At 39.2% G+C, this 24784-nt stretch overlaps 1 protein-coding gene across 1 annotated transcript in view; it reads right to left on the bottom strand.

Moving 5' to 3' along the window:
- Grb14 (growth factor receptor-bound protein 14) overlaps positions 1-24784 on the bottom strand; it is a gene marked incomplete at its 5' end in the record, with an annotated part of 122796 nt that overhangs the window by 23172 nt on the left and 74840 nt on the right. The window contains 3 exon segments of the mRNA XM_013518791.1: positions 5621-5758; positions 10518-10592; positions 12573-12694. Coding sequence (XP_013374245.1) covers positions 5621-5758; positions 10518-10592; positions 12573-12694 — 335 coding nt within the window.

Here is a 24784-nt window from a genome sequence, read left to right as displayed (position 1 = left end):
TTTTTAAACTTTCTATTCTCTATAATCAGCATTTCAAGGAATCTGAAAGACAAAAAAAGATAGCAAAGAATGGCTTTTCAAATTGTTTCTTTTTAATCCCCATTTAAGAGACTGGCAACTTTTCAAAAGGAAGAGTTGGTTTTAGCTTCTGTAGCAGTTAGAGAAGGAGAAGGAGAACGAGATGATTCCTGCTTTTTTCAGATACAACCATTCCTCGCTCCACAAAACACACCACAGCAAACAACAAGACAGGGCACATAACTACCTTGCTTTACAAGAAGAAGGAACCCTGTACAGATCAGTTTAGGGAAATCAACTGCGGTGGAATCTGGCTGATTTTCAAGATAAAGTGGAACCATGAACAGCTATTTATTCTCTGGGAAATGCACGAGATTTGGAGCTGGTCATGGGAAATCATTGGGTCATGTTATTCTATGGTAGGTTAATAACTTGGAGAAGTGTTTAACTCTGTGTTTGAAGGTATAATCAAAAGTGGCCAAAATGCATTTATTCTCAGAAACCTTGCTACCAGTGGAGTGATCTTGGACCATCAGAATCCACAGCACCAGGGGACTTGCTAGAGATACAGAGTCTCTCAGGTGATGCTATGTGCACTCCAATTTAGTAGCCGTGCTCAATCACATATGCACAGGCACACAGGAACACCCAGAATATTCGGTAATATGAGCAAACCTATCCAAATCCAAAGAAATGTCATTATCATTTACCAGTTCCAACTCTGAGGACCGGGTGAGGAAGAAATTCACCATATGTCATTTTTCTTAAGCACTTTAATCTAATGAAGGACTATGGTCCTTTGGACCATAAGGCAGTGAAGATAATTTTTTTAAAAAGAGCCTCCCCAGGCATGGTGGTGCATGCCTGTAATCTCAGCACTTGTAGAGTCCACTCTACAAGTTCAAGGTCAGCCCAGACTACAGAGTGAGTTCAATGCCAGCTGAACCACATAGCAAGACCCTGTCTCAAACAAACAAAAAAGACCTAGTCTTAGGACTCTGGAACAATAAAAGAGGAAGCAGAGAGGTATCGTAAAATACCTTTCTTTTAAAACTTTATTCTTGGTAGAAATTGTTTGCTTATAAAAAATGTCTGATTGCTAGGAAGATGGAGGAAAATTATCTCTTTCCTCTGAAAATGTAGGATCAATATAGCTCAGTCACTCCTGTGGAAGTAAAAGGCAGGCTAAGAAACACTGGAAGGCAGTGAGAAGCATGAGAGGCTCTTATCCCTGTTGACTTTGTTCCACTACTAAAGGCACACCAAGGCTATGCCACTGTAAGACTCTAAGGCTGAGCTCATGGCTAGCAAATCTAAACATGCACATGCACACACACATGCACATACAAAGCACCAGACTAAAAGACGGGCACTTAGAGGTTTTTCTGTAAAGATAACACAAAGGCGTATCTCTAAGGCTTGAAGTACTAGTTACTAAGTCCTATGCTGCCTTTACATTTCTAGAAAACAACATGAAGACTTTTCATAGAAAGAAACTGGAATGGTCTCCTTGCCAGCAGAAATGCCACACTAAAGTTAGATAGGTTACATATTTGATATTAAGGTAATAATTATCAAAGATGTTATGGCTTATAACTAGATATTCCCCCAAAGCCTCATACACTCATTGGTGGGACTTTGCGGGTTGGTTAAATAATGGGGGTGATACTCACTAGTGGATTAGTCCACTAATGAATTTATAACTAAATGTAAGGGAGGAGGTGGGTCACTGGGGGCGTAACCTGGATGGATATATCTACCCCCTTCCTCCCTTTGCCTCTCTCTGCTTTCTGCTGCCAGGCAGTGAGTTAGCCTCCTCTGCCATGCCCCTCTCAGGCTGCCCTATCTTTGAGCCAGCAATTACGCACTGAACCTCTACAAACTGCGAGGCAGAATAAGCCCTTCCTTCTTAGAGCTGTGAACGCTGGGTACTGTGTGCCAGTGACAAGAAAGTAACTAAGACAGATTCTGGTACCAGAGAAGTGCGGTCATTGCTAGGATGCTACTTGACCATGCAGTTCAGAGCCTTCGGAACTGCCCTACGGGAAGAGTTTGGGAAGGTGTGATGATGGCTGGAGAAGCAGCCCTAGAATGCTGTGAGTGACACGCTTGATAGAGATTCAGAAGACCAGAAAGAATGTTGGCAAATATGCTGCCAGAAAAGACCAGGTTCAAGAAGTTTTAGTTGGCAAGTATTATAGTGGGATAGGCGGAGATAGGCTCTCATACATGGCAAGGAATGAATTGCGCACATACACCAGGTAGCAAGTGGTAAACAGCTACGTTTATTAAAGATTATGGGAGGTTGTGCTCAGGGCAAGTCCATACTAACACAGAAAAATAGTGCCAGAGTGACAGAAAAGCACTGCATGCACGTGGAAATAGCAACAGCTGCTTAGAACTTAACGATATGCACTTCAGCTCAGGCTCCTCCTCCTGAATCTCTAAGTGTGATGGACAGGAATGATTAATAAGGTGCTGTGTTTTTACAGGGGCTCTCAATATGCATGCTCATCCAAGAATTCACTGTGACCTGAATTACACGTATGATATGTAGTACATATTTATGAACACTGAATGAGGTCTGAGTAGGGTGAAGGTGACTGAGGGTCCGGCTAGGAGGTCAAACGCCCATGTGCACTCACCTAGCACATTAGAAATCTCCTGGGTTTTTTTTTATTTTCCACATCTCTTAGGACAATGAAAGGAGGAATGGACCACGGATGCTGTTCAGATTTAAATGGATGGGAGTTACTTCCTCAGTGCCACTGGCAGTTGGACTCCAGCTCATATGTGTTGTGCTCTAGCAGAAATTTGTCTTTATTTTTCTCATGTCCTAAGACTTTGCAGGACACTGAGATTAACAGTGGCAGACTAATTAAACTGGCAGAGGGAATTTCAATGCAGCCAAACATACAGGCTATGGTGTTGGTACTGCTGCAGGCTTCTAACCAGTTCTACAATGCAAATTAAGAGCAAACAGCCCAGTTGATTCATTAAAAAGCTTCTGAGTTTGTCCAAAAAGAAAGCTCTGGTAAAGTTGGGGGGCTTGCAAAGATGGAGCAGAGGACAGCTCAGCTGCTAAACCGACTGGCATTAAAAAGAAGACAGTACTTTAAAACAGGTCAATGGGAAAGAAGCCTTGAGGGAATGTCAGGAACCAGTAAAAATATCATTGGCAGTGGGTTTTACTGAGCAACCTGCTGAAGAAGACTAAAGGAGTTAAAGAGGGTTCTCACTTCTTCCTGTGAAGAATCACTGAAATGAGAATAAGATAAACATGACTTACTGGATTTAACAGCTATTTTTCCTCTGATGTTAAAAGTAAAACAGGAACCCAACACATATTTGTTGAATAACGACTAACACCTGGTAGGTTATTGCATGCATAGAAACACTAGGAAAAGAGTAACCTCTCTCAAATGTCTGACAAGTCTAAAATACAGCAAAAGCGATTAAGTGACTTAACATTGCTTATGATGACAAAGTTTGACAAGTACTTTAATGTTCTAGAAAGGTAAGTCAAGTCCGTCTATGTGAAAGTATACAGTATACAAGTGACACACACTTTAAATACAAGATTTTTGTGAATGGATGGGTTACTAAATTAATAGTCCCACTCCATGAAACATTATACTATAGAGCAAAACACACACATGTACACATACATACCCCCACACAAAACAGCAGCAAAGGAAAACTATTTAAAGGGCAGGTGAAGACTAAGGAAGAGTTGTTGAGGAAAATACAGAAAAGAGCCAAATATCACTCCTTTGCAGCCCTATTTCCCAAACTGGACCATTACCCAAATATCTGGTCCTCATCATTAGCTACGTTCTGGGCTCTTCCGTCCAGACGTTCCATCCTTGGTACAACACACAGGATGACTCTTCCAACAGAGTGACCTTCCAGTGAGCCTCCTGTTCCTGAGTATTCTTCTATCATTTTCTATTCCTTTTCTTCCTTTATCTCTTTCTCTAGAAACATTTGTAACTCCTTCTTCTTCTTTTATATCAGTCACCCAAATTCGGTCATTTGACATTTAACATTATAACCATTCCTTTATTCTGCTTACCACTGTTCATCCCCAGTTAGATCCCTTCTCCTCCACCTGGATTACTGAAATAATCATCAACATCCATGCCACTAATCAATCAATTGACCGATCAATCAATCAATCTTTCACTTTCTTATTCTCTCTCTTATTCTTTCTCTCTCTCTCTTAGGAGATTTTAACCTCCTAAGGCCACATTAATCATATTAAAATACTCTTGATCTTTCATCCTTTTTGTTAAAAACTTTTTCAGTGACTTTCTGTACTGGGTTAATAGTAGCTCCCAAAAGATATGCCCATGTCTTGGAAACTGTAAATGGGACCCTATTTAGAAAAAGGTCTTTACAGATCTTAAATGTACTTAAGGTATTTTAAGATAAAATCATCCTAGATTATTCAAGTGGGCCTTAAACACAGTAAGTGTCCTCATATAAGACACAGCGAAGAAGAGAAAGCCATGTAAAGATAAAAGCAAAACTGGAGTTAGACACAGCCAAGGTAATCTGGAGCCATGACTAATCAAGACTGAGAACTTAAAAGATCAAACAATAAAAATGGGGAAAAAGTCAAACAGACAATTAATGAATATTCCTAGTGTAACAGACTGTAAGTCTGCAGACTGAATGTGTGTGCAGAGAATCAAGTAAGATATAGTAGACTTATTAGAACACACCTAACAATACAACATATAAACTTCTGAACACTAATGAATTTAAGATTACTTTTAAAATAGCTAGAGAGAAATGCCAGTTTATCCATAAGGAAGCAACAGCGTTGTTACTGATAACAACAAATACATGAAAACAGAATGATAAGAACCTCTCATGAAAACTCAAAACCATTTTTACTGGAAAGATACCAATGCACTACGCAAAATTTCAACAGTTATAAACCACAGACCATATGGCATAGTGGACATGGACTAGCTGTAAAGAAACAGAGTGCACAGGGCTGGGCACTGTGGAAAATATATGTGTAAGTGATTACGTTTGTGGATGCAGACATCTGTGCATGTGTATCCGTGTAAGGGTGTGCACAGACGTAGGGATACAGCAACAAACAAATAAGAACATCCACCCAACCCTGATCATAACATGGTAACTTTCTCTAGGAATTTCTCTTCTAGGTAAAGAAATAAAAGAACACACACAAAGTAACTACAGAGCAAGAAAGGACGCAGCTGAGTGTTACTGACTGCCCTGCCCTGTTGATTCACAGCAGTTTGGAAGCAGCAAGACTAGTCATAGGACCTAGGATGAAAAGAAAAGGTATATACTACATTGGGCTTCAAAATCTGCAGTCTTGGATAAGAGGAGAGGACTTCAGGGTGAGGAAAAATAAGCCAAGTATCTGGTATGAAGTCAGATCAGCCAGACTCCATCAAAGATATATAGAAATTAGCATGAAATAAAACAGCAATTTTTAAACAAATTGTGATATTTATGTTCAGGATCCAAAAAAAGTACCAACTCTGGACATCAAATAATAAAGAGATCAATATTAAAACTAATATATCATTCATAGCACACTCCAGGTACCTCAATTTACCTTTGATGTCCCTTTAGTAGAAAAATATAAACCGGATCTTCTTAGAAGGAAGTAAATTTTTTTCCAGGACTTCTTTCCCTGTTCTTTTGCATGTAAGAAACCATGGATTTCAGGGTATGTACTTGAACTTATAAACATCTGGAAGAAAATTCAGGTGATTTTACTGAGTTTTATAATACTTACTTTTTTAAATAATACTTTTACCAATTAAATATGAATATGTAAAAACAAGTAGTGTCACTATTATTCACATATCATTACTAAAATCATAATGTATGTAAAATAGAAAACAAGTCCTTCAGAAGCCCGAGACAAGTTCCAAATGAAAGTGTTCACAAAATATATATTCTAAGTGATCAATACTTAGCTAAACACAAACTATAAACTATTTGGATGTCTACTTGAAAAGCTGGACATGCATAGAATTAAGTCCTGATACTTTTCATCCTTTTGCATGATTTTCCCAGAGATTATAGGTTTATTTATCAACATCACTGCTATACTGTATAAGACCACAATTCTGACTTCAGTTGTTACACAAGAAGGTGAGCCACGTTCACCTCCCTCAGGAAGGTTAAGCATACAACCTCTTCTTTGTGTTCTGTGATTCTGTTATGGGTGGTATGGCAGGTTGTGTTTCTCAGAGAGTACTGCAACCATATCTTCCATCCTACTTGCTCTTCTGCTATCCAATCTTAGCATTGAGCCATAAAAAGTTGCATCTGTTTCTCCACTCCCTTGAATCTGATTGAGGCTGCTACTACTTTGATCAATAGAATACGGTGGAAGTGACAGTCATCAGGCTGTACATATAGTCCTGGCAGGACAGCTTCAACAATCTTGGAAGTCAGCTGTCACTCGGGAAATGTGATCACTGAAGGTTCCCATGATGAGAAGCCCAGTGAAAAAGGAAGAGCCCTGGAGGATGAGGCAGAACGTGAAGAGAGAGAAAGAGCCAGAAGTAGCAAGGCACATGTAGTGAAAAAGCAGTTAGGAAGGGAGCCCTCAATCAACAGGCAGGGCGATCACAGTGCTTCAGAAACAACCCTCCCAGAAAACTCTTCCCAAAAATCTGCCCCTCAAAATTATTGGCAAAAGGGGCTGGGGATTTAGCTCAGCGGCAAAAGCGCCTGCCTGGCAAGCGCAAGGTCGTGAGTTCGGTTCCCGGTACCGGAGAAAAACCAAAAAAAAAAATTTATTGGCAAAATCTGAGTGGGTACTTTAAGCCACTAAGGTTTGGAAGAGTCTGTGGCATGGTACTAATGGACTGAGACAGCAGGCATGGCTGTCAGGAAAGGGAGAACAGGAAGGAAGGGCTCTGTGTGAGGGGCTACACTCAGCGCCTTAATAAGACAGCAGAAATGCATTAGTGTCTCATTAAAAGAAGACAATAGAAATCACTATGAATAAACAAACGCAAAAATGGAAAAAATGAAAGTAAGAGAAATTAACTACAACAATGTAATATATTTTAAAAGACTATTCAGGGGAACGATAGAATATTTACATTTTTAAATAAATTGCTAAAAATTTTCAAATTTAATGAGCTACAGATATTAATTAATTGACATGCAAAACAGGCAAGTAGGTTTTTTAGTTTGAGTGCTTTCCAAGTTATTAAACCAAACCAATTAAATTTTAAAAAGAGAGTCATAGAGGTCACACTAGAAAAAGAAGAAACCTTTTAAAAAGTGGAAACACTGCCTCCGCGGAGAGAAGAGGTCAGGGGCACATGCAGGACTATCTGATTCCAAAGACTATGATTTTTCTTGTTTTTATAATTTAACATTAAAGCAATATAACTATACTATAGGAGAATCCGGAAAAGAAGGCAGAAGACTGACTTTCCCACCACCGTGTTACAGTGCAGAGGTGAAGGACTCAGAGGGCTGAGATCTGGGGGCCATGGGTACAGCTGCTACTGCCTTTTATCCTAATATTCTGAAACCATGTCCCAGGGAAACCCAGCAACAGGGAAAACAGCTTTCAGAAAAATCTCTTGGGATTCATCATATTTGTAAAATACTGTAAGCATGAAAATAAAATATACCATATTAAAAAGCCTACAGAGAAAACATGTGATAGGGAAAACATGTGATAGGTAACACCGGATAGGTATATTTAAAGTCAAAACCTATTGGAAAAATTAAAAGTCATCTTCATTAATGACCTGACAGTGCTGAGTGGGTGCGGGAATGCCAGGGCCCCACCAAAAAGCAGTGGCCGTAACAAAGGCACTGCTCAACAGTAACCTGCACAACACAACTTCAGAGCTTGTGACACCAAATCTATGAATCTATCAAAACTAAAGTAACAAACTGTTCACTTAATGTTATGACAATGTCTTAGAAAATGGTCATGTGAAACAAATGCCAATTTGTGAGAAGTGAGCCCAACAGAAACAAATTTAAAGACATTTTTAATTATATAACTAGTTGTTATGGTTTGTGTCTGGGAGTCCCCCCAAAGTCTCATGTGGTCATGGGGCAGGCTTTTAGAGTTTGATTGATTATGGGTGTGAGAGCTATACCGCCCTGGGGTGGATAGTTTGCATATGTAAGGGAGAGGAAGAGGCTGCTTACTGCCATTCCTCCCTTGTGTGCTTGTTGCTTTTGCTATGTTCTGCCCCCATGAGCTGTAGCCCTCTGCCATTGTGCCACTATGCCTTATAACCAGCCCAGTATGGACTGAAACCTCCATAAACTGTAAGTGAAATAAATCTTTCCTTCCTTAATTTTGGGCATCAGGTATTTTGTCCAAGCAACAAGAGAAAAGTAACCAAGACAGAATTTGGTACCAGAGGAGCGGAGTCATTGCTGTGACTATATCTGACCATGTGGTTCAAGAGCCTTTGGAAATGGCTTGTGGGAAGAGTATGGAAAGGTTCAGAGATGTCGCCTGAAAGAGAAGTACTAGAACACTTTTGGCTGTTCTGTCTGGGAGATTCTGGTCAGAGCTCGGAAGACCAGAAGGCTGATAGAAATCCTGCTGGTAAAGACCGGGTTTGGGAGGTTTCTGCTGGGAAGGACTGTATTGGTTGTTGGACTCCAGATGATGTGTGTTATGGCTTGGCAGAAAGTTTTCTTCATTTTGCTCGTGTCCAGAGACTTTGCCTGAGACTGAGATTAAGGGCAGCACCGGACTGATTAATTTGGCAAAAGAAATTTCAAGGCAGTCAAACCTTGGGGCAGTGGCATGGATATTGTTGGGGGCTTTTAGCCAGATTTATATTGAGAATCAAGAGCAAAGAGCCCAGCAGGATGATTTAAAATGTGAGTTTGGCCAGAAAGGAAGCTCCAGTAAAGCTGTGGACTGCAAAGTTAAGGCTGAGGAGATCTCTATTGCTGAGAAGTAACAAAAGAATGGAAAAGATGGTCTGAGGGCAGCACTGCAAGCAGCAAGTCTCCACCCTTTGCAGCCTCAAAACTGCAAAGGTGAAAGACCTTGCTTTGAGAAAAAAGCCACTGAGTGCCATGTTCCAGAATGGTGGTGGCTGCCGCACCAGGTTCCAGAATGGCGGCAGCATAGAGGATTTGCTCCTCAGAATTGGATTCAGAGTGCCCAGCGATCCAGGCACTCAACCCCTGTGGCCAAGAGGGAGGAAAATTTGGCTATTGCTCCAGGTGGCAGCAGACCTTGGCATCATCCCCATGGCCCTGGCTTTAGGTGCATAGCAAATGCAAGAGTTCTGAGGTTAAAGAGGCTTCCACCCAGATTTCAGAAGGCCTGGGAGGCCAGGCAGTGTGCCCCTGAGAGGACAGTGTGTGAGGCTGTGAGTGTGAAGCAAAAGGTGCACTGGAAACCCCAGAAGTTTGGAAAAGCAAGGACTGTGGATCATCTGAGGGAAGCTGCAAGGAGGGAGCAAAGCAGGCCTCAGAGAGAAGCCATGGAAGCTGTAACCACCAGAAGTGTCACAGCGGTGGACTCATGCAAGCCCTTTGGAGCTCACAATGTGCCACAGACTGCTTCAGATGCTGGTCATGGAACTACAGCACATAAGGCTAGCCCTGCTGGATTTTGGACTTGCTTTGGTCCCAACCCTCTGTGTCCCCCCACAAAGCCTCATGAGGTCATGAGGTAGGCTTTTAGAGTTTGATTAATTATGGGTGTGAGAGCTGTACCCACCCTGGGGTGGATAGTTTGTATATGTAAGGGAGAGGAAGAGGCTGCTTACTGCCATTCCTCCCTTTTGTGTTTGTTGCTTTTGTTGTGTTCTGCTGCCATGAGCTATAGCCCTCTGCCATGTGCCACTCTGCCTTGTAACCTGCCAAGTATGGACTGAAACCTCCACAAACTGTAAGCGAAATAAACCTTTCCTTCCTTAATTTTGGGCATCAGGTATTTTGTCCCAGCAATGAGAGAAAAGTAACCAAGACACTAGTATTCTTAATTTACCTGAAACTGTTTTAAAATTTTAAGCAAGTAACTCCATCACAGCTATTTTACATGTTAGAGTATGATGTATATTGCATTCTGTTCCTCTTATGCCTTTCATTTAATTATTTTATCAAAAATTGTATTGAGGGTGTTTAATGCAAAAGCCAGTACTAGGGATCAACGTGGTAAAATGCCTGCAATTTATGGGAAATATTGATTTTTCAAAGACTAACAATTTTTTACATATATCACACAGCAAAACTTTGAAAATTTGCTTTCATGACAAATATTTTGAAATGTTTAAAACCTTTAGACAGCTAGCCAGGACTTAGAAGAATATGATGAGGGACATTACTGATTTAAGGCATCCTTTCACAGTTTTTTTTTTCCTTTTTGGTTTTACCTCCAGCAAAAATTAGTCATTCAAACTATGACATTTCAAAATCCACGCATGACAAAAAGACATCAAAGTTTCTCTATTATGGTTTTACTGAGACACTCTAATGAAAATATATTTTACCTGCAAAATCTGTGAGGGGGAAATCTCACCATTGGTTTCAGTTGCAAAAGACACCATGTGCTCTGGAAAAAAATACTGACAAAAACAAATAGGTTAAATTATCCCCAAACCCATGCTAGAAAACATTTAACTATGATCAATATAGCAATCTATTAGCCAAAGTTCTCTAAACAAGTGTGTCCAACACTTTTACAAAGTCCTTGGTTTTTCTCCGGTACCGGGAACCGAACTCACAACCTTGCGCTTGCCAGGCAGGCGCTTTTGCCGCTGAGCTAAATCCCCATCCCCCCACTTTTACAAAGTCCTTGGACTCTACCATCACACATCTTTAATGAGCACATGTAGAGCTTGGAACAATGACTGGCAAATGCCCCAGCCGATGCTCACGTGAGAGCCTTCCTACGTGCAGTTATGAAACACTGTTTTCAATCTGACAGTGAACGTGCTGTCGTATCTCTTCCCTACGTCCCTCAGACCACTCTACCAAATACTAGAATACTGCTGACCTGTTTCAAAAACTCAAGACTGAAGGAAGGAAAAGGCAAAGGCTATGAACAAGGTCAGAGCCTGCAACACAGAGGAGCCAGGACTCGATCAGGGAGCTCCATGTCCAGTCTTTTCCACTTACTGTTTGTCCAAACTCGTTTAATCATAAAATTCACTCAGGGAAGTTGTTTAAAATAGCAAATCTCGGGCCTTATTCTTTGGGTTTCTGATTCAGTAGGTCTGGGCAGGTCTTGCACTCTGTGTTTTTAATAAGTACTAGGATTTCCCTAGGTAAAGTTTATGATCAGACAAGTTTGAGAAAATATATTCTCCTGTTTTTCCGGTAGGACAGGGACTTTTGACAGTAGTTCTGCTAATATTTTGGTCTTATAACTCTGCGTTGGGGGTGCGCTGTGCATTACAGGATATTTAGCATGATTCTAGCCTCTACCCAGGAGTAGCACTCCTGCTCAGCGGTCTGACGTAACCATCAATAATGTCCCCAGGTATGGTCAAATTACCACCCTCCCTAATTGAAAACCAGTTTCAAGCCTATAAGACAAATGCCCAGTCTTGCTTAAATAAAAAGTAAATATAGCAAAGAAATGAACACTAAACCATATTCCTTTAAATGTGACTTTAAAATTATTCTAATGAAGGTTTGGAACAAGAAAACACTTTCCCTTCAAATCTAACTCTATTTAATTTTTATTAGAACTCTTATTTTCTTTGTCAAAGATCATCCCATTATGTTTCTATTAATAGGTTAAAATAAAAGAGAACGTAAGAGGTCTTTCAGGGTTTGAAAATATTCTATTATGGTGTGTATCATATATTTTTCATAAAGGATCATTTCAATCCAATTATCTAAAACTTAGTGTAAAAATATGCTTCAGCTGCAGAGATAAAAACAATTTAAAATAATGAGCCCAGAGGCTACTCTGACTTCTCTAGATTCCTTGTCTTCATTAGAATGTGGCATACATTTATTTTGTTTTAAAGAGAATTATAATGAAAGTAGTATTTACTGGAGAATGTACTGGTCCTTATTTCATTTTTACTTAGCTCAGAAATCATTGCATTGAAAACAAAATAATTTGAAGCAAGAAGATTCATATCAATCTTAAGTTTCTGGATAAGCTACCATTCTCCCAACATCACTAATCTATTTTTATTTTATAAGGTTTCTTGCACAAATTTCCTAAATTCCATGAAAAGTTTTAAAATATAGTATTTTGGAACGTACTTCAGGACTTACAATAGTTTATTTTCAAATCAATGTGTAATTTTTACTTTGTTTTGTTTTTCCGAAAGGCAAGAAAAAGATGCAAGGGTCCCCCAAAAGTAGGTTTCTCACCACTTTTAAATTAAATAACCAAAATAACCTCAATAAGGTTTTTTAAAATGTTTCCCTATGTACCAGAACTCCTGTGTATCATATTGACTAATCATTGTTTAAGAAATATATTATTTTACAGAATCCTTTTGTATAATTTATAGTTATCCTAGTCACATGGAATTTTACTCACTCTTTTAATTTCTAGAACTATGAATTGATAATTCACCTACCATTGGGTTTTTAAAGAATTCATATTTGGCATAGTTTTTTCGGAAGTATAGCTTATTTTCTTCTTCCATTCCCCAGTGAGATAGCACCTCAATCACCAGCTCATGGTCTTCAATTGTTCTCTCTGTAAAGAATGCTTTAGTGAGTGTGTTGGCAGATAAACAGATAAATGTATAACCATATAAACATATAAAACAGATTACATGTATATTTCTCTATAAAAGATAGCAAATTTCAACTCAACTCTTAAACATTTATTATCATTTTTGAATTAGTAATGTGAATTTTTATACCAAAGCACTCACCTGAAAAGAAAAATTACATAAAATATTGCAATGTAACTTTTGCTAATTCTCTATCTTCTTTTATTCCTATGTAAATTACAATACAAGTTTGATAACAAATCTGCATTAAGACATGAAAGCTATTCTTTCTCCAACTCATCAGTGTGCCAAAATTAAAATATTTATTTCAAGGTTGAACAATTCACCTCATTAAGAGATGAAGAATTTTGACAGGTTCAATATGCATTGAAGACACATAATCTGAGTAGTTGAGAAAAAATTAAAACAGATGCTTTAAGTGGAAAATTCTCGTGCAAGTAGGTACATCTGTTAGAGGAACTCAATTTTTTATGGCACTTTATACTTCTCAGACTAATGTTAAGAAAGATATTTTATATTAACAATGAAGATAATTAGGTAAGATGGAAAGGCTCTTAGTAAGAAAGACATGTAAATGAACCAAGCAACAGCAACTTTAAAGAGGTAAAACATAATATGCAAATTTTCTATTTTCATAAGAAATTGTGATGATGTTCAAAATTCCCCAAACTGGAAACTCCCATATACTCACTGACATGAGAAAGAATAAAGTGTTTTAAAAGCATTGTATAGACATATACATGTCTATATAAAAAATTCCCAACAATACTGATGACTTTCAAAAACATAGTATTAAATGAAAGAAATTAGACACAAATAGTACGTATTACATGACTACACTTGCATAAGATTGGAAACAGGAAAAATCAACCTATGGTGCTAGATACAGAGAATCTGAGGCACAGAGGGACCAGTTGGGGGCAATATTGTGCTTCTTGGTCTGGTGTTGGTTACTCAGGTACATGCGATGTCTTAGTGAGAAGACACTAAGTTGTGTAACTATGTTTGTTCACTTAATGTATGTCATATTTCAATAAACAGGCTGGAAAGAAAAATAACCATGAAATTATCATTGCAAAAGATGAAATGCAGAATAGCCGGCTAAGGAATACGAAATTTTATAACTTCTTAGTTAGTGTTTCTAGGATCTTTTTGAAAAGTATCTGTGTCTTAGAAATTCAATCCTCAGTAGTGATCTATGACCTATTACACACGAAACCTTGAAAGTAATGTCATATTAAATAGAAGCTGATTCACCTGAAAGGGAGTTCTTTCGAGAGCTCAGTGAATATGGATGAGTCTGAGCTAAGTGTCTATCAAGACTCAGGGTTCTGTTCTGAACTCTGATTGCTCCTTTTCTGTCTCATTGACTGGCTCCCTCCCCTGCTTCTCTTTCTGAAGCTTTCTGAAGATTTGGTCCTTCATTCAACTTTCCTTTTCCCCTCACTAAACTAACTCACATTCTTCTTTTCCATTAGTCAAGTTCTTTGAAGCAACATCTCTTCCTACAGTTGCTTCCACCCATGTTCTCAACCTACCAAGGAGATTCTCTGCCACTGTCTGCAGTTTTTCTAAAACCAAAGTCAGTATGGTGGCTCCCCAATAGAGTAAATATGGAATTACCGTATGATGCAGCAATTCTGGACCTGTGCATATACCCAAAAAGTGAGAGATTCAATCAGATATGTAAACACCAATGCTCACAGCAGCATCCTTCTCAATGGCCAAAAAGCAAAAAAAGCAAATAATGACAACCTACTGCCCGTCCATCAAGGGATGAATATATACACACAAAAGAGGAGTCTAACAAGGGAATGAAATTGTGACATATGCAACAACACAGACGAACCCTGGAGGCATTCTACTAAGTGTTCAGTAAGACAGGCAGGGAAGGACAGATGTGGTATGAATCCACTTCTATGTACTCAGAACAGTCCACTCGAGAGAGGCAGAAAGTGAGATGGTGATTGCCAGGGGTTGAAAGTAAGGGAAGAATAAGGAATTATTGTTTAATTGGTACAGTTTCAGTACGGGAAGATAAAAAGTGCTGGTGATAAACAGTCACAGCAGTTGCACAAGAATGTGAGTGTCATGCCACTGGATTATATATTTAAAAAATACTTAAGATAGTAAATTTTGTTATATACATTCTACCATAAGTTCAAGAATACCTTAAAAACAAAACAAAGTCATCTTCCTGTTCACGTCCCTCAACGTGCCTGTGCATCCTAAATTCTCCCTTCTCCATTACTGCGATTATTGTTTTTACTTCATTCTCCAAGAGAAATACAGAATAAAAATCCACCTCTGAATCTTTCTCTACGACACTTCTGTGTCCTTTACTCCTGACAGACCCAGCCATCAGCTGCTCTTCTTCCACATGTCCCTCACAACCCACAACCCTCCCCGATACCAGTTCCCAGAGGCACACTTCAATTTATGTCTTTTTGGGGTTTTTTTTGTCTTTTTGAGACAGGATCTTGCTATGCAGCTCAGGCTGGCCTTGAGCTCACCATGTAGCCCAGGTTGGTCTTGAACTTGCAACATGATCCTCCTGCCTCAGCCTCCCGAGTGCTGGGATTACAAGCATGTGCCACCACACCCAGCTGTCACACTTCAATTTGGACCTGTGTCTTTTCTTAACTATTCTCCAAACCTCCAAATTCCCCATTCTTCCAATCCATCCTGGACACTGATATCTGAGCAACCCTCTAAAACATCTGTGTCAATGTAAATCCTGATGAAAAAGTTTGTTTACTTCTATTTGTTCCAAGATAAATCCATGTAGTCTGGCAACTATAACTTATTCATCATCTATTAAAAAATATTTACCAAAGGCCTACAAGGTGTCAGACACTCCTCTTGGAGCTGACAATTTTGTAGTGGACTGAACAATAACAAACATCTGGCTTCATAGAGATTTCACTATAATGGGAAGATAGACAGTAAATAACATGTGCATCTTAAACACTGGCAAAAACCCTACAAATAAAAAGAGGAAGGAAGAGAGAGGACATGCTAAAGGTACAGGAGAAAAGGATCCAGGAAAGGGTTTATGGTGAAAGTAATATCTGAACAAAGATCAGAAGGAAAAGAGGCACAAGCTAGGCAGATACCGAGAGAAAGAGAAAGAACAAAGCCCTTGAGATACCGGCAAGGCCAGTATGTGGAAAGCACAGCAAGGTTTATGTGACTACAGCTGAGTGAGCAAAGGAGAGAGGACCAAGAGAAGAGGATGGAGAAGAAATGGTGACGAGATGGGGCTGTACAAAGCGCCAAAATCAGGATTCAGCTCTTTTGCAGAGTTACATGACAAACCGTACTGACTATGGAAATAATATGGACCAACATGCTTTAAATTGGGTCTTGCTTCCTGTTGAGTAGAGAACCGATGTTAAATGTTCCAAAGCCAGAAGCACGAAGACTGTGTAGTAGACTATTGCAACCAACCAAGGAGCGCATGCTATGGTTTAGACAAGCATGTGAACAGTGGGTGTGGCAAGGAATGGGTAGATTCTGGATCTACTCTGAAGACAGTTCCAAAAGGATTTGCTGACAGAGTAAATACAGAGTCAATACAGAGGGAAAACACAAAACAGCACTGAAGCATGGCCTAAGCATGTTGCAGGACTGTGCTACCATTAATGAGCTAGGAGGACTATAAGAGAAGCAAGTGGGGGGAGATTCGGTGATCACCAAGACAGCAAGTAAAGTCTCATTCCCAATAATCTTTCACTCTTTACTTCTATTTCTCAAACCAACTCAGCTGATATTTTGAAGCTCATAAAACATAGGTACACATAGTAAACAGGCTTCCTGCTAAACATTGTACCTATATTCTTTGCAACTGCAGTGGGAGAAAATTTCAAGGTATTAATCAAGGTGCTTGCTTATTTCTTTTGCTAGCAGCATTTCCTTGTACCTGTAACCTTTCTCTCTGATTAAGGAAGTAGCTTGTGTTTTGGTCTCAAGAAACGTTACATCAAGAGAGAAAAAATGACAGAGGCATCTTCAAGGTTTCTGAGTTTCAAAGTAGATGGTATCACTATTTGGTGAGTATTTTTGCTTTTGGAGAATCATATCTGGCCAGAAGACTACTGCCTCACATAGGGATCTATCCCAATCTTCCTGAAAAGGAGCTAAGTTTAGGGGTTAATGGAGGACAAGGTCAAGTGGAAACAGAGGGATCTAGCATGATGATGGTCCCAAGTGACCCCATATTTGGATATTTGCAAAACTAGAACCCTTTTAGAGTGGTAAGACCTTAGATAAATTGAAAGACTGTTGGGTAACTCAAAGCATAGCCTTAGAAACCTTCAAGCCTTGAGAACCCCTGCATCTAGCATGGTGAGAAGTGACAGCTGAATACACTGTCAAGTCAAGAGCATTCCAGGGTTAGGAAAAAGCCTGCAGTGTCAAGTTCCCCAGAGGGAACAGGGAAGAGCTAAGCAAAGATCACGAACTTAAGGGGCTTTGTGCTGCAGGCAACAAGCCTGAACAGAGGAAGGGCTTCCAGAATATGAAGAGAACAGTTAGGTAAGAAATGGACATCTCACTTGGCACTTAAATGCCCTACAGGATGTTGCAAAGGTAAAGGTAGCTGTCAGCCTTCAACTAGAAACATTTTTAACCTGTATGCAACTAACGAAAGAACCTGGATTATATACAACAAGCCTAGGAAAAATCCAGACAACAAACAGATTACAGATCAAAGTTTGCACTGCCACAAAAGCAGGAGACAGAGTCAGGTAACTCCAGGAACAGAAATAAGGAAAGCTATATGTGCAGTTAACCAAAAGCTGAGTCTAGACCCAATTGGGGAGCTGTTCCATTACTGTATTTAATTCCTAAAATACCCTAGTAGGCTGAATAACAGCCCTAGAAATAACAAGTTCTAATTCATGGAACTTGTAAATGTTACCTGACACAGCAAAGCCTTTGCAGATATCATTAAGTTAGGGATGCTGAGTTGAAGAGAATACTGGATTTAGCTGGGCCCTAAATACAATCACAATTCTTTTAAGACAAAGGCAGAAAAGATAGGATGTAGACAGGGGAGGAAAATGCAATGTGATCACAAAGGCGTATTCAAGGGGTGTGACCACAACCCAAACAACAGCAGCAGCCACCAGGAGCTGGAAGGGGCAAGGAACTAATTCCCCTCCTGGCCCTTAGAAGGAGCCCGACCCTTCAGATTAATGGAAGTTCACATTTCTGTTATTCACGTCATTGAACTTATCATAATTTGGTGTATCACCCTTGGGTTATTAATGTAAACATCTACAAATAAGTTCCATTTCCATTTTATAGATAGAAAACTGAGGGTCAGAGAGGCCAACCTGCCCAGGATGAACAGCACGCATGTGTCTCGCCCCAAGTCAGTGTTCTGTCTGCACAGCAGGGCCTGTACCTGAGGAAAGTTCTTGCCTGGTTCTCACCTGCCACCTATCTTGGGTCTGTTTATATCCCCAACATTCTTTCTGCATCAACTAAAATCACACTACGATTTTCCTGCAGTTTCATGTTTCTATTCCCCCAATTTTTTATATTTTGAATTATGTTGAATAAATATTTGCTAATGAATTGAAAATAATCACATTTTGAATATAATGAAAGATAGCAATGCTCCAGATTTCAAGTTACATCAAACTTAACTTTCCATGAAAGTAACATAAGTCATTTTAATTTAGACTGTGTATTAGTCAGCTTTCCTACTGCTGGGACAAAATACCTGACACCACTTAGGGAAAGAAGGTTACTCTGGCTTGTGGGTTCAGAGGGTTCAATTCATTATTAACTGGCTCCAAGGCATGGTGGAGCAAAGCTGCTATACCTACACCAACCAGTGAACACTGCAAGATGAAGCACGAGAGAGGGTCATACCCTCCAAAGGCACACCTCAATAACCCATGTCCTCTGAGAGAACCTCATCTCCCAAAGCAACATTTAACCATGAACTCATCAATTAGTTAATCCACTGATGAGGACAAAACCACTTTGATCACCTTCCTTCTAAAAGCCCCATTTCTAAATACATGAGATTTTTGGGAGATATTCCACATATAACAGACTCCATTTGAAAAGTAAACAAGAAGTGTTGGAAACTCAAGCTGCATTTGAATAGTTATGACTAATGTGTAACTAAACAAATAGCGTAATATATGCAGTTAACCAAAAGTTGAGTCTAGTCAAGGGTTTTGTTGACTAAAAACATGCAAATAAAAGCCAGAATACCAGTGTAGAAAGGAAATAAAGCCAGAATACCAGTGTAGAAAGGAAAAGTAAGGGGGGCTGGAGATTTAGCTCAGCAGCACAGCGCCTGCCTGGCAAGTGCAAGGTCATGAGTTCGATTCCTGGTACCAGAAAAAAAAAAAAACCAAAAAGAAAAAAGAAGAAAGGAAAAGTAAGGAATAAAATATTTCAGAAAATTTTACAGAACTATAATACTAAATGTTTAAATAATGTAATTACTAAGAAAAGAAAAATAGTCTCATTCTCATGTGAAAAATGTTTTCAATAAAGCTCCAAAAATTACAAGGTAGGTAAGAAAGCAAAAAACATACTTTCCATTCTGCACAGAAAATTCCTGCTACTATCTTACTAGAAATGCAGCTAATATATAAGAAAGCAAATAAAATTCCAAAGGGCTGAATATACTATAGCTTTTTCAACTTCACATACCAGCCCAGGTATGAATACAACATTTTCTTACTATAAAACTTGCTTTTAAAAACCATACATTAAATATTCTTTCTAAATTTATATATCATTATTTCATTGTGGATGCCCTGTCACCTACTTTCCTGCAACCAACGTCATTATGTTAAGGATTAAAGATATAACAATCCAAATGACCCTGGGAGGCATAATTGATTATAAATTAATCACGTTACAGAAAATTAGAACTTTTTAAAAAAATACACACAGCAAACTAGATATAGACCTTGATAGACAGAAAGTTAAACAGGAAGACAGAAGATGCCTTGGTGGATTACTCTGAGAGAAAAGGAAGATGTTTAAAGTGGAGCTAAAGACAAATTTCCTTTTGTCCAGGTCTAGCTACGAGACATTGTTACCAAACCCTAAGGAAAGGAAAAACAAAACACTGAACCAGGTGGTTTCTAATAAACTTCCTCTTGACTCTCCTTTATCCCCAGTTTAAAACTACGAACATTTTAACCAACCAAGGAATTCTACTAAGTAATTTACCATCTGAGGAAAGACACCAGGTAGCTTTCACATAAATTCATCATTATTACATTACAGACCATATTTTAAAAACTGACATAAAATTTACTTATAATATTACATTAAAATTCCAGGCATACATTTTCAACAGTTTTATTCCCAAACATCATATTTCCTACCCTTAACTGCCTAACTAATAATTAAATCTACCTAAAAAGACTTTCTGAAGTTATTATTCAAATACTGAATTACAGTTGCCAAATATCACTCATATGGAGGTAGAAAAACAGAAAATTCTTCTTAAATTACCTCAAAATAGCAACCAAAAAGGCAGAAAAGGAAATAAAAACATCAGAAAGTTTTAAAAGCTTCTTCAAAACAAGAATGAAAACTTCATACTATTTTAAGTTTTGTTTTTCTCTTTCAAAATAACAGGCCTTATGGTAACAGCAATATTACAAAATAATAACTATATGTAATTCTATGTTCTGTTTCATTTTCAAGAACTTTTTCTTTAAAAAAATGAAAAAAAGAAAAGAAGAAAGAAGTTTCTTCTGAAAGTGTTGATTTAACTTCAAAGTCTTTTAAAAATCCTCAATCCTCCAAGAATGGAAAGTGCTCACCTGTGACCTTCTGCCTGGATTTCACCACTGAATTTACTGAACATGCAGCATAAGGCTCAAATAGAAACCCGAGTCCCTACTCTTCTCATCACTTGATAAGAGAAGAAACAAAAGTGGCTTTTACCTCTAATTCGCCCAGAAAACAATTCTTTGTATACCTTTGTTACAGGAAACTCCAGGAGACAAATGGTCCTTGTACTTCTCTGTGCTGGGCAGAAACTACATACATTTTGTCAATCTTATTTTCAGACAAAAATGAACAGGCTCTGACCAAGCAAAACAAAAACTGGAGAAGCAAAGAATAAAACTCGGCTCAATTTCTAAAAGGTTTCTTAACCTAGGAATACTACTTAATACCACCAGGATCCCCCGGAAAATTGCTACTGCCAGATTCAACTCCCCAAGTGCAATGATAGGAAAATCGTGACACCTCAGCTTGCTGTCTATAAAGGCTTTATAGTTCAGTCTTCAGCAAACTGAAACACTCTGCATTAACTCCAATGCCAAAACCACAACTAACATTCATAGAAAACCTTATCTTTCCACAAAATTCTTGCATATATGGTATCTCAAGCTGCCTGAGTAAATACCATAAATTCCAAGTTATCCAGTACATCCTTTAAGGACTCAGAGTATATTTGCAACCGGGCCTGGAATATGATTATTTTTACTCTTTTTTCCCACAGCTTCTTCCTTTTCTGAACATTGTAATCTATTCTTTGAATTACTTGATATAAATACCTTACAGCTTTGTACAACTTAGTTCAAAACATACTTATTCGTATTTGACCATGGATTATAAAATATATGTATACACACAATTCTTGCTCTCATGGAATTAGTTTAATTTTAATAATCTCATCACTAGTATGCTAGTTGTGGAAAATGTTACAGCAGAAAAACAGATGGGTATTGGGCCCTATTTGGGGCTTTAGGAATATGTCTGAGCTAAGTCTTTTAAAAAATATCTTTAAAAGTTTTTAGTATTGTGATTTTAAATAGTTACTTCTTTTTCTGATAGCTAAAATCATACATTTTATTACAGAAATATTACAGGCAACCGATAATCACGATCAATCTTTAAACCTATGAATCAGGAGAAATAAGCATATAACCTTTCAATATATTCCCTTCTTGACTTTTTCTATGGGTCTATACGAGAGCATGTACATATATTTTTTACATAAAATTTAGAAACGACTGTATATATTTATACACTGCTTTTACCCCATCGTCATTATAATTTCATATTTGCTTACAGCAATCTTTAAAGGAACTTCAAAAACATGACCAAAAGATGTATGACAAAAAATATTACATCTTATGAATTTACAACATTCTCCTACTGTACCATTAGGCTGGACTGTTCTTGTTAATTGATACTGTAAATAAGCTGCAGTGAAGAGCTTATGTCTAACGTGCTTATCTCCTGTACCTGCCTACAGCATGTACCTGTCGGAGCACCACCATCCAGAACACAACCCACTGCTAACACTCCTGTGCCTCCTGTACTTCTCTGCAGGATCTGTAATTCCCTAAAAGATGCACGAAAACAGGCAGTGCTGGCAAATACCTGATCTTCTCGAGGAAGAACTTCACAGCAGCAAAATGTGTGCCTAGGCACTGGACATCTGGAAGAGGCACATGAGTCTCCCTGCCTGTTCTCAGAGGGAAAGGGTTAACTCTAATGCACAAGGCTGGAGGGTGCAGACCACAGCACTAGGCCAGATGCCGGCCTGGAAATTTCACTTTGTTTCCACAGGTAGGCGAGGTGATATACCTGTCTAGCATTTTTAATGAAAATACCTAAGCCTTGGGAGACACACAGCAGTAGCCAGATGAGGATGAGTAAGAACAGGATTCCTGAGACTCTCCACAGCATGAGCAAGGAAAGCAACAGAATGCGCAGTGCCTGAAGAAATGTGCAGGCAGCTTTCTACTGCGGAAACTGTGCAAGGGAGGGAGAGGCACAGGCTGCGCACAGGAGGGAAGGGGGAGGCAGGTCACAAGGCACTAGGAGCGCCACACAGGACCCGGGCCCCGTGCAATGTCAATCAGGCCTGCACTTGGCATCCCCTTGCTATCACTAGAGGCAAGAGGAGCAGGTGCTAACTTAACAGTACCCAAGAAGAAGACCACAGGATCTGAACTCAAGCAGCAGAGAATATAAACGCACCATGAAGGAAAAACAGACTAATGAGGAGGCAGATTTAGTTATGGGCACTTCCTTCTCCTAGCTGGTTTCCATGTCCAACCTGCATGCCACGGGGACATGGTGTCTCCTCCAAGTTCAGGAGGTCAGGGTGCAAACTTCTCTGTAGAGGAACCACATCCCCTGAGTCCCAAAGTTTTCTGCTGTGACGGAGGTGGTCACAAATGTGAAAGTTAGTAGGTTATAAACAGCACAGAAAGTACAACTATATAACAGCCCCAAAGAACAGGAAAAACACTGTGCTTGTTTTGTTTTTTAGTGAAGGAGCAGCTTCAAAGCAGGAGGCAGTGAACTGCTCCCTCTCCCCATCATGCACTGCTTCTATCTTAAAGAGATCACATGCATGTGGCTGCACACATAAAAACGGTTTCATTAAAAGCCTCCAGTCATTCATTTTGCTTATTAAAGCCACTTCATAATGATATTCACAATGGCAATCTCTGCTGTCCCTAGCAATGATAGTAAAATACAATTAATTCCTCTTTCTGAGGAGTGTATAGGTATGCGCTTGAGGTATCATGTTAATTGCCGCTGCTTCCTTCTGTGGCTTCAATTAGGAATCAAAATGTGAGCAAGACAAACATGGATCCCATTAAGTTCCAGAGCACTTGAAGCTGAAGTCCACTCCCCCACCAACTTCCTCATCTCCTGAGTGTGAAAGCAGCGGACTCCATCTGGGGAGCTACAGTGACATCCAGTGGTGACTGAGTCAAGCACACCAGTTACAAGACCTGGAATACTGCACTGTGAAAGGGTAAATATCGGCTGATACTGCGACATGTGAAGTCCTGTCCCTACACGACAATGCGCACAACTGGAGGCACAAGTGTAGTCATACCACAATGTAATGCAAAGTCAGGCCTATCAGATGTGCAACAAAATCAGGACATTTAACTGCTTTCAAAGATTCACTATGCCTATTACAATTCTCAGCTGCCAGCTAGGATGTAGCATGAGTTTAGCGTTCATGGGGCCCTGAGTTCTAATTCCTAGCACAAAAAAGAAGCCACTTCTGAGGCATACACTCCTAATCATGGGCAGAAAATACAACATATTAACACTATAGTTAAAGTTCCACACATCGTACCATTACTCATGCTGTATATAAATTCAAGAATAGGTCATTTCCAACATGATCAATCCTGTTGCTCAGACAAAATAAACGAACGGCTTTGCTGTGAAGTGAACAATGTCGGCTCAGTTTACCCTAGTAACTTTAAGCCTAACTAGGTAAAAGAGATTCATCTGACAACATTCTTGAAGTTCAAAACTTAAACTGTAGCACACCTGAGAGACAGGAATGTAGGGTAGGACAGAGACACACGCACCACACGACATTGGTGTGACCTATTGGGGTGCAGAGGAACCATCTACCCCGCTTTAGTAAAAGTACAGTCTTTAAAATCCACCAGGGTGACAGATTCTTTGCAAATGGGAAGAAGACCAAGAGAGGGAGGGAGGAAAGGAGAGGAAGGAGAAGTAAAAAGAACGCAGATGTGCTACATCCTTGCACCAACACTTCGTGATGAATGTGGTCATTACGAACTATAAATACGCACTAGGGAAATAATTTAAAAATAAACATTTGAACAGCTCCACACGGTGTTCTGAAACCCATCCCGACGGTAGGCTGTGTGGCCTGCAGGTTGAAGAGGCTGCCGAAGTCCAAAAGCTTCAGTGACTCCTTAGTGTCAGGATCTACTTCCAGTTTGAATCTTTTTGCTATGCTGTAATGTTGTCAATAAAGTAGGGGTAATAAAAAACATTTACAAAAAGAAAGAATCTACCACAGCTGAGACTTGTGCAATGTTTGACCCTGGATGAGACCGAATCTTGATACTGCTGCATGTAAGATGAGTATTAAAATACATACCACATTATGTATATTAATAGTTGCTATCACACACGAGCATACGTATTACAAAATACTAGTAAGACTGAAGTTTCCTTTGCCACAGAAAATATCACTTAGGTTCCAGGAGCTACCACGTTTTGAATGTCAAGTGTTCCCTTCTGATTAAGTACTT

This window comes from Chinchilla lanigera, unplaced genomic scaffold, assembly GCF_000276665.1.
Source record: "Chinchilla lanigera isolate Chin_1 unplaced genomic scaffold, ChiLan1.0 scaffold00048, whole genome shotgun sequence".
NCBI lineage: Eukaryota > Metazoa > Chordata > Mammalia > Rodentia > Chinchillidae > Chinchilla > Chinchilla lanigera.
Note: the sequence above shows the minus strand (reverse complement) of the source record. Positions and strands in the feature narration are given on the sequence as shown.